The 11059-nt window shown below is 31.2% G+C and overlaps 2 protein-coding genes and 1 long non-coding RNA gene across 3 annotated transcripts in view; 2 read left to right on the top strand and 1 right to left on the bottom strand.

Moving 5' to 3' along the window:
- The window catches only part of LOC126904164 (uncharacterized), a 4568-nt gene extending 655 nt beyond the window's left edge, over nt 1-3913 (top strand). Inside the window, exon 3 of the long non-coding RNA XR_007703687.1 lies at nt 2602-3913. This is a non-coding gene — a long non-coding RNA (uncharacterized LOC126904164). The remainder of the gene's footprint in view (nt 1-2601) is intronic.
- Nucleotides 922-1977, top strand: LOC126904162 (uncharacterized). Its single transcript, XM_050682920.1, has 2 exons — nt 922-1636; nt 1691-1977. The coding sequence occupies exons 1-2, from the start codon at nt 1399-1401 to the stop codon at nt 1930-1932; spliced, it is 480 nt and encodes a 159-aa protein (XP_050538877.1). The 5' UTR covers nt 922-1398; the 3' UTR covers nt 1933-1977.
- Nucleotides 3914-5106: 1193 nt separating the features above from the next.
- Nucleotides 5107-5782, bottom strand: LOC126904932 (uncharacterized). The gene is made up of 3 exons (XM_050684336.1): nt 5595-5782; nt 5341-5474; nt 5107-5182 (listed from the first exon to the last, which is right to left on the bottom strand). Exons 1-3 carry the CDS (start codon nt 5715-5717, stop codon nt 5107-5109), a joined length of 333 nt encoding a protein of 110 aa, XP_050540293.1. The 5' UTR covers nt 5718-5782.
- Nucleotides 5783-11059: the final 5277 nt, after the last annotated feature.

Here is an 11059-nt window from a genome sequence, read left to right as displayed (position 1 = left end):
AAAAAAAAAAAAAAAAAAAAAAAAAACACACACATCTTAGTAAACACCAAATCAGCTTCGCATCGAAGCTAATAATAGTTGACCGAGACCTTGTGAATGTCATAACACGAGGTTTTTCGAAGTTCAGGGTTCAACCTATTTCGGCGGCCTATGGGATAGTTCCGTGAAATCTGTTAAAAAGAATTTAACAAGATCGTTTAGTGAGTCTTCAATATGTTACGAAGAATTATATGCCATTCATATGCAAATTGAGACCTGTTTGAATTCTAGGCCAATAAACCGCTGTCTACTGATCCGTCTGACTTAAATGCATTAACTCCTGTTCATTTTTTAATCACTTTTTTCACTTTTTCTTCTTAAAACTTCTATAACATTATCAAAAATCAACAAATCAACATAATTTTTTTTTTTAATAAGACCTTAAATGTTTTCTTTTCATTTGATATCATTTTTTTGAAAATTTAACACATAACCTGCTCACTGGGGGGGTTTGAAAATGGCAACTTTTTTACAAAAACTAACTTTTTCAACTTAATTTTTGATAATGGTCCGGAAATACTGCGTCCTCAAACATATATCAAATTAAAGCTTATTTTATGTACTATACAATGAAAAAAAAAATTTGTCCCGACACTTCATCTTCTGCATGCAAACGGCTGTCTTAGTTAAAAAAACGCTATTTTTGTGTTAAAATTTTCGATTTTCGATTTTAAATTTTCTACTTAAAAATGCTATAACTTTTTAAAAAATGTGTATATCAGCACAAATTTTTTTTTTCTAAATACATTATAAGTACATCTTTTATTTGACATACTTTTTATTAAAATTGGAAAATTTCCCCTTATATGGGTTTGTTCCAAACTTGNCGCTGTCTACTGATCCGTCTGATTTAAATGCATTAACTCCTGTTCATTTTTTAATCACTTTTTTCACTTTTTCTTCTTAAAACTTCTATAACATTATCAAAAATCAACAAATCAACATAATTTTTTTTTTTAATAAGACCTTAAATGTTTTTATGCTTATTGCTTTTTTTATGTACTATAAAATAAAAAAAAAAAATTGTCCCGACACTGTTTCTTCTACATTTAAATGGCTGCCGTAGTTAAAAAAACACTATTTTTGTGTTAAAATTTTCGATTTTAAATTTTATTGGTAGTAAATTGCCGTCAATAAGACAAGTACTATCGGTTTTTTTTTTTAATATTCGTCATGTTAAACTGAGCATACTTGAAAGCTCTAAACTAACATTAAAAGAGGTCAGTATTTTTTGGCAAAAAGCTCGTATATTTATCAGTGCTGAACAGTATTGCATAAAAAAACTTCAAAAATATTACGATGAATGGAGAAATTTACAAAAACTGGAATACAGAAAATCTGACACTCAAGTAAAAAAAAATGAAGAATTTAGGTTTTGAACTAAATGATTTGTTCGACATTGCTCAAGTTGATGCCCTTAATTTAATGTCATTACAAGAAGATAAAGATTTTTTATTAATGCAAAGACAAAATGGACGTCCTGGTATTATGTTAGGAGTTGATATGAATATTGCACAAAAAGAAAAAAGAGCCAATGAAAGGTTAAAGATGTCCGAAAAAAGACGTAAAAGAAGTTATGACGAGATACAGTCATTGAGTAAGTTTAATGTTGTTTTAGAATTATTATTTAATAATTAAGTATGTATTTTAGATGCGCAAGTAGAAATGTGCTCATCATCAGAATCTGATGTTACTGAAGATGATTTTAACAAGCCTGGATCGTCTAAAATGTACGTTAAACAACCAACTAGAGGTAGTATTGATTTTATTACGTCAAAACTTGCAGCTGCACTCGATAAATGCAAAATTAGTGATAGAGATGCAGTTCATATATTAATTTCAACAGAAGAGGCATTAGGTGGGGACGTTGAAAAATTAATTATAAATCTTTAATTCGAAACTCACGCATACGATTCCGTAAAGAACGCGCTGACAAAATCCGTAATAATTATTTGGTAACTATTAAAGATTCCGTTGTCATCCATTGGGATAGTAAACTTTTACATTCATTAATATTCATGAAAGTCAGTGTATTGCCCTTATAAGATATTTCAAAATAAAATAAAATACAAAACTCAGGATTTTAACACAAAAATAGCATATTTTTGAATACGGTAGCCATTTGCGCATAGAAGATAGGTCGTCGGGAAAAATTTTTTTTTTTCAAATTATAGTACATGACATAAGCTTTAATTTGACATATGTTTAAAGGATGCAGTATTTCTGGAACATTTTTAAAAGTTCAGTTGAAAAAGTTAGTTTTGGTAAAAAAAGTAGTTATTTTAAATCCCCCTGTGAGCAGAATAAGTGCTAGATTTTCAAAAAAAATGTTATCAAATAGAAGGAAATTACCTAAGGTTTCAATATAAAAAAATATTATTTTGATTTGTTAATATTTGAAAAAGTCATAGCAGTTTTAAGTACAAAAAACATCCCGATAGAAGGGGATTTTTATCGCAAACATAACATTTTTTTTTTAATTTTAACAGCCATTTGCACATAGATGATATGGTGTCGGGTCACATTTTTTTTTTTCATTGAATATAAAATGTATAATTTAAGGATGTATGGAATCATCAGGATCGGTTGGCAAGACTACTAATTTATCAACAGGGCGCACAAGTGTACCCTGGTGGGTTTGAACGCGCACTACACGTACAATTTTATCGGGTCCTGCCCTTAATGCCGTTATTCTACCTAAGTGCCACATCAATGGGGGACACGAGTTATCTTTACTAATGACCATGGCGCCTACGAGACCATTTGGTTGATCAGTTAACCATTTAGCTCTTTGTTGTACAGTGAACAAGTATTCCGATGACCAACTATGCCAGAAAGCCTGATGACAGTAGTCCAATAATTTCCAGCGCTCAACTAAAGAACGTGGTGCGTCGAGTTCAGTACTCGGCGGAACAGCAAGTAACGATTGTCCTATAAGAAAGTGCCCTGGCGTGAGGCAATCAAGATCATGCGGATCAGTGGAATTGGGAACCAGAGACCGAGAATTTAGAACGCTCTCTATTCGATAATTGACGGTGGTGAATTCTTCATATGTAAACATATTACGCGTATTAATAATTGCTTTGATGAGCGAACGGCGGACTCCCATAATCCGGCCATGTGCGCACTCGAAGGCGCATTGAAATGCCATTCACACATGGGCGTCGCTGCCGCTATTTTAATTTGAGACGCTGCGCTATTAATAAGGTCACGTAGCTGTTTATCAGCCCCGATAAAATTTGATCCGCAATCTGAAAAAACTTGGGCTGGTAGGCCCCTACGAGCGACGAACCGATCGAAGGCGGCTAAAAAAGCTTCAGTAGACAATTCCGTCACGACTTCTAGATGTACCGGCTTTAACGGTGAAACAAACAAAAATAGCTAAATATACCTAATAAGTATGCGATTTTCTCAGCCTTATTTCGCGCATTTGAATGGCGTAATCGATACCGACGCGCCTAAATACCTGACATTCTGTAACACGCGTAGACGGTAAGTCAGCCATCCGGGGTTATGGATTTACAGCTGTATTACGTTGAGCATCGACTAATAACTTTATGTATGACTGCCCGTCCCCACTGAAAATCCAAAATCGCCGCGTAGCTAGCATAAGCATAACCCGTGGGCCTGCATGACAGCTATATTCATGATACCACCTAAATATAAGTAAGACCAAATGAGACCGTTTAGCTAAAAGTATCGGATGTTTTTGCTCGTAAGATAACGACGAATGGCACAAACGTGCCATAGGTGTAGAAGATGTACAGAGTCCAGCTACAAGTTCATTTTTTAACGCGGCAAAAAAACATTGTTACGAATCAATCACTATTGCTCGTAACGACGCGTCGATTTCCTCTTGAGTAATCGCGAGCGCAGGAGATGCATTGTGGCGGCGACATTTATGTGCAAAACGCTTCATAAACGATATTACTCGTAACATCCGATTATATGAGGAAAAACGAGTTGACCATTCGTTTGTAGGGTCCTTGGCGCGGACAGTTAATGAAATAATGCGGACTTCAGATGAATCGGATACATCCAATAACGAAGGTCGCGACGGCCACGTATCTGGCGCTTCTAAAATAAATGGAGGGCCATGCCAGTACAACGTATAATTACATAATTTAGAGGGCAATACTTCGCGCGATACGCAGTCGGCCGGGTTGACGGTTGTTTTTACATAAGACCATGAGCACTCAGGTATCAAACATTGCACCTGATGTACTCTATTTGACACATATGTCTTAAAAGTATCACGTGGTACACTTAGCCACGATAATATCACGAGTGAATCGGTCATTTGGGTTCATTTGTAACTCAATCGTTTTGCCGTTTCTTCGGCGATTTAAATCCACGTCTGTTATTTAAATATATACTCCTCACTGCACACACACGACATCCCAACCTAATCATTAATTGTTTTAAAACACATATGCAGTATATTTTGATGAATCAGATTGTGAATGCTGGTTAAATATTCATCAGGTGGACCTGGTATTACATTTATTTTTTACAAATACTGCTCATCTCTAAAACGGATCTGAGTGGTGTTCAAACGAATAATCTTACTCTTAGAGTAGTTTTTCATATTTAAATCATCTATTCATTTTTATTCGATCATTTTGCCACGTGAAAACTAGAAAATTTATTGTATTTCCATGTTTTTAGTGAAATTTATGTGTTAATTATTTTGCATTATAAAAACAATGAAAACACGAATGATTAGTACACACTTCATACCNTGAAAACACGAATGATTAGTTCACACTTCATACGTTGTTTATAAAAAATGATTTTATGGAACCACTATTTTATTATTATTCTATTTGTATGCAATCATATAATGATTTAATTACGTGACTGTGTTATATTCTATTTAAATATCATCAGAAATATTAACGTTCACGTTGTTGTCATTCGAAACTACCAAATTTTTTCTATAAAACACTTCTAAATGCATTTTTTATAACATAAGTAATTTTTATTAGAACAAACTAAATAAAATAAAATAAAAACTTTTTAAGCAATAATTAACAAATGAAAATGAAAAATATAATTTATATAAATTTAATATTTTGTCCAACGTTTGAATTCTCGATGCCATTGATAATTTTTTACTTGTCTTGTCAAGCTCAAATTACCGCTAAAAAAAATTCAATAAAGTTCATTATTCATAATCAATAACTATTGTCAAAAAAAAAAATTAATTCTAAGTTAAAACTATATTTTTATGAAATACCTTACACCCTAACAATTATAATTTTTTATTATTTTATGTATATATAATTTATTAAAACATACTTAAACTCTTTAACGACAGCATATTCATTAAACCGAACAGACTTTTTTTGATTAGAATCATAAAATCTGTTATTGTTTATATTATCTGATGAATTGATTTTACAGTCTGCAGTATTTTTTTTCAAAACTCCTCTCTACAAAAAATCAATTTAATACATAATGAGCAATACATATATAAAATAAAATAATTTATAATGAAATGAAAAAAAAAATGTTATCTAATTAAAAGTATTTTATTCGTTGAAAAAGCTTACTTTGTTGACTGTATTGTAATAAACAGCAGAAGGAATATATTGAACTTTAGATTTGGCATTTTTATAAAATAATTTTTTGGATTTACGGTTAAACAGAAGTGTTCCGCTCTCAGTGTATTTCATATCAGTTTTGCTATGATGAATGTCATTAGAAACATTATTTTCTTTGTAATTGCTTGCAGTTACATCATTTAAATTAGTTTCATGACATTCCGNTATCCTCAGTATTTTCTATTGTAGGTTCTTTACCTACATCATCTATTACACCTTTAGTTTCGACGTCATTTATGAATGTAGTTGCTATTAAAACAGGAAGACACACGGTTAGCCTTTTCTCGTCAGTATCAAATACACCAGTAGCATTATCTACTGAAGCGAAGCTCGGTATATTAATATTTAGTTTATAACATGCAGAACTTGTAGAAACTAACTTCAAAACATTTTTTAAAATTGTTAAGTCAATGTTTTTAGAATCTTCTAGTAATGGTAAATCAATTTCAATTATAATCTCATTCAAATTCAAAGTTGGCATCGAGTTAAGCAGTTCATCATCGTTTACATCAAGAATATTAGCTCCTGAACGATATTTGATTGTATACGACGGTGAAATAAATGAAGATGTTGCTTCGAGATCAGCCAAATCAAGTGTTTGTGTGGAACTATCTTGAAGATCAGAAATAAAAGAGCTAACGTTATTTAATGGTTCAATTTTAATCGGCTCAACCACACCGAATACACTCTTTTTAGAGTATTTAACGAAGTCTCTATCTAAAACAATATTATAACTATTCTCGATAGATTTTAGAGCTGCATCTTTGACAAAATCTTTAAATTCATTACTCAGGGCAGTTGAATGAACAAAGTCGGTGTGAAAAACTACGTCAATAATGCAATTTAGATTATTTTTCGAATCACTTGAATAACGTCTTGGAGAAATGCAATTTGGAATACACCAACCGTTTTTATTAATATCAGAGGAGCATGATGCTTTTCCAATTTCATTATTATAACAAATGTTTATAAAAACTCTTAAATTGGATTTTGCATTAATGTCGTTCACGCGAGTTTTTATGACAAATACTGGAATTGGTTGTACGAGTAATTGAGCACAGTCTTGATCCATTTCTTGATTTATGACGTCCCTTTCACAACCAAGTCCATTCTTCTTTTTGTTTGAAATATCACAAGTCTCACTATCATCGGGTTTTATTTGTTTTGATCGTTCTAAATTAATAGACATGAAAGAAAAAATGTTACCCATTGTAGCGACTTTATTATAAGAATTCACAATTTGTTACTAAAATGTTAAGCTTAGGAAGCGAAGTGACAAATTTTGAAATANCTAAAATGTTGAGCTTAGGAAGCGGAGTGACAAATTTTGAAATAAAAACATATACGTGAGTTGTTTAAAAGTTGATTTTGTTTCTACGGATATGTCAGAACAATTAACAGTTTTTTTTTAAGCTAACTATAAAATATATTTTTATTGCATAATTATTAACGTGTTACTAAGTATTAGTTTTGGAGAAATTTATTACAACGATTATAAGCTGAAATATTAAAAAGTTTCTAGAAATATCAGCGCTGTTCTTTTATTTTTATGATTTTAGCTAATGAGTCTAACTAAGTATAATTATTATTATTATTTTATTTATTTTGGATCTTAAAAATAAATAGATAAATGAATGATAATAATATTATTACGATATAAATTTTGTAACAATTAATGATTGTTCATAGATTTTTATAATGGTAAACAAGTAAATGTATTCGTATATTATCCTATAAAAATAAGTTTTTAAAAAAGAAATTATATTTAAGCTTTTTTTAAGTGACGGCCGGCTAGCAGTATATTTAAAAAAAAATTGCGAATTTTTTGACATGTGAGGTGTTAATTAGAAGTACCCAAATAAGCTGTATTCTTAATTGAATGAACTGTATAACTAATTTAGTGCATAGTTAATGAATGTTTATCAGTAGGCATACCTAATTTTGGCGGAAGATAAGTAATAGTAGTGGAAACCATTATAAAAAGTGAATTGATTGTATTCAGTTTGACGTATTAAATTATATTGTTAGTTTAATCAAAATTCTTAACTATGAATATAATATACTAGGTGTCTCAGTACTCACTAAAAATGATTAACATTTGATAAAATTATCATTTTGTTGACTTTTTTAAATAATTATAGTCTGTTTAGACTATGTTCAAGGCATCTTTTTTTTTTTATTAATAATAAAAAATATGCATTAAATGTGTTGAAAGGTGACAATAATTATTAAAACAAATTTTTTTTAACAAAATAATAAACATATAGAATTTTTATTTATCTAAATCCTAAGAAAATTCTTGACATTTAATAAATAATAACGAATTTTAAAAATAAGAAAAATTGATGTTAAATTATGTAAATTTACTTTGAATGACTCAATGCTACTCTTAATTATTTCAGGTAGCCAATCTATTTAATGATTGATAATGTCATTTGTAACCTTACCGATGATTTATAAAAAAAATTATATTGCACTTAAGTCATCCAGGATTTACATTCTATTTAACAGAATTTAAGACAAAATTTTACCAATATTATCATATTTTTTCTCTAAGTGCATACTACAATGACAACATGGATTAAAGTTTATATATATTAAAGAATAAAAATTAACTATAAGCTAGGCTATGGTATTATTTTTTATTTTTTCACGTTATTCTAATTGTCTCAATTTTTTAATAAGTAAATATTTTTTTTTAAATACTCAGTAATTTAGGTCTGTTAAATAAATAAGCGGAAATTTAATTAATTTAATTATTTTAAATAAGTTATTGATAAATATTTGTTTTGACAATTAAATTAAATAGATTTTAATTTGAGATAAAAATAAATAAAGTTGAGATTACTAATAAAATTATTTTTAATCATAAATTTTGGCCTAAATTCAAAAAAGTTCTATACATTCCGATGTCCGTCCGATTATAATTATTTACACTCCATCAGAGATTAAAAATTTTCTTGATGATTTATTTGAAAGCAATAACAGCTGTTTTCATATATACTATCTGGTAAAATTATCAAAAGGATATTAATAGATTTTTCTAGATTGTGAACGGGAAGAAAAAAAACTGACTTGCGTTGAAATACAGTCTAAATGTTTTGCAGTAAAAACGAACTAGATTTAATACTATTATACCAAGAGGGTGAGCACATTGAATATTTGAACGAGTGCGCTTGTGTCTACGAGTCAATGTTTCAGGGATTATCTGGGTTGTAATAATTAGATCAAATAACTTACTTCGGTACAGTACATTAAAAGACAGTTTGGTGACGAGTGCCTAAAGGAATTAAATAAATCTCTGTGTGTCACCCTTTATTATCAACCTATAATCCACTCAGAGTTCTAACCCTATCTATGTGCTTTTCAAATTCCAGATGGTTCATGTTTTCCTCGCTGCTAAGTACTTAAATGTAACGCTACTTATATCATAATAAAAACAAACGCTCGACACATATTACCACTGAAAATCTGGTTAAAGAATATTTCTTTCAAACTACGAAAATTACGAGATTTTATCATATAATTTACATTTAATACTGTAGATCATCAACATTTTAGCCCTTACGTACAAAAATTTAATACTTTAATTATAAACCCTAAATACCCTTTGTTGTTTTTTTAGCTGCCCAGTTGATTTTTAAAATAACCCACTATAAACATGAAACATAGAAGTATAAATTACAATAAAATAATACACTGCATTAGGAACAACAATAAAGTAACGGACACGTGTAAAAAGTTTTTAATGATTTAACTAAAGATAGCACACATTGTGCGCTGGATTGACAGGGTTAACGTAAAAAGTTATAGATTCCTGTTGTAACGAAACAATTTCCGTGTTCGATCTGATTAACTGAAAAATACATTTTGCGAAAAAAACGACAGAAAATTACACTTTTAACTAACACAAACAAATCAGCATTTTGTGTGTATATTGTAACGGAACGCGAAATTCGTCAAAATCGGTTGTGCGCACATTGTTGTCATAAATATAATGTCGAAAAGGAACGTATCTGTTGACGTACAAATCAGCCGTCGACATGGCCAAAGGTCACACGAGCCAAAACAGCACAAGTCGTAGGTGCCGTTTTCCATTTGTGACGTTTACGAGAGCTGCTGTTTAGGTACTCGTCGTTTTGGGTCGTTTCGGGCGCCCCAGTTTTTGCAACAGCACATCTCCTCATGCGGGACCGTCGAACCCAACCGTTAGGTCTCTGCAGAGTTTCTGGTGAACCGTAACGCGTCGCTCTCTATGGTCTATGAGACTACCGGCTATCTGCTCCTGAGCGCGTACGGGTCTTCTCCGCTATGAGTGTGTACACAATGCACGTCAAAAAATTTACCAGTTTGCCCTATTGTATCCGGTCGTCCGCAGAGTCATCCGACTGAGAGTTATCTTTATTGGCTACCCTCGTCCGATGTCAATCATCCGGTTTTTGTGAATACCTAATGTCATCGACCGAGAGACAACTGACGCGGTGCGATGGGTCGTGTGCGAAATAATCGAATATATTAACACATAACGTCATTTTGTGCCCCGAGAATTTATGTGAAAGCTCAATTCCAGTTAATAGATTTAGTGACACCGAATGACTTCAGCCGTTGTTAGTTTATGAAACATTGGCAACAGTAAAAAAGGTCCACCGAACGATGAAATTTTCCCGATCATCATGCAACTGATAATTTATTTTCTATTACGGATCAATAATATTTCTTTAAGTATAAAAGTGAAAAAAATGACAAAATTTACCGATTTTTAAATTTGTAATTTTTTTGGAGATTTCCCCTATTTGCGAGGAACGAGGGCAAATTTTTCAATTTTGAAGACTAATGCCTTCAACTAGATATGATTTGTGATCTTTTGACGTATTGTTGAAAGAAATCGGTCCAATGATAGCTAAGAAAATAAATGAGAACCACAAAAAAACAAAACGGTAGCACAGTGGGGTCGAGGCACAGTATAGACGTGGCATAGATGAGATAAGTATAGATGATATCTGACAGTGATTAAAATCACTATCATAAGAAACGCTTCGATGCAAATCTGTAGATAGTGTTTCATTTAGAGAAATTGGTGGATTATTCCAAAAGCAACATGAACTCTTATTTCTTTAATTATATCCTGATTAGTAGTTCTTTGATTTTAAAATATAATATATGAATAAATACTAATTATAGTTTTTAAATTTAGTATGAAATTGTGAGGCCAGCTATGATGTATGGTTAATAGTGTTGGGCGGTTGATAAGAAAGTAGAGCAGAGAATAAGTGTAGCAGAGATGAGAATGCTTAGTTGGATGAGTGGAGTGACTAGAGAAGATAGGATAAGGAACGAGCATATAAGAGGAAGTATAGGTGTTGCGTCAATCGTGGATAAGATGACAGAAAATAGACTTAGATTGTTTAGTCATG

The sequence above is a fragment of the Daktulosphaira vitifoliae genome, unplaced genomic scaffold (assembly GCF_025091365.1).
Source record: "Daktulosphaira vitifoliae isolate Bord-2020 unplaced genomic scaffold, ASM2509136v1 Scaffold_4, whole genome shotgun sequence".
Taxonomy (NCBI): domain Eukaryota; kingdom Metazoa; phylum Arthropoda; class Insecta; order Hemiptera; family Phylloxeridae; genus Daktulosphaira; species Daktulosphaira vitifoliae.
The sequence above is the reverse complement of the archived record's forward strand: the minus strand, read 5'-3'. Positions and strand labels throughout refer to the sequence as shown.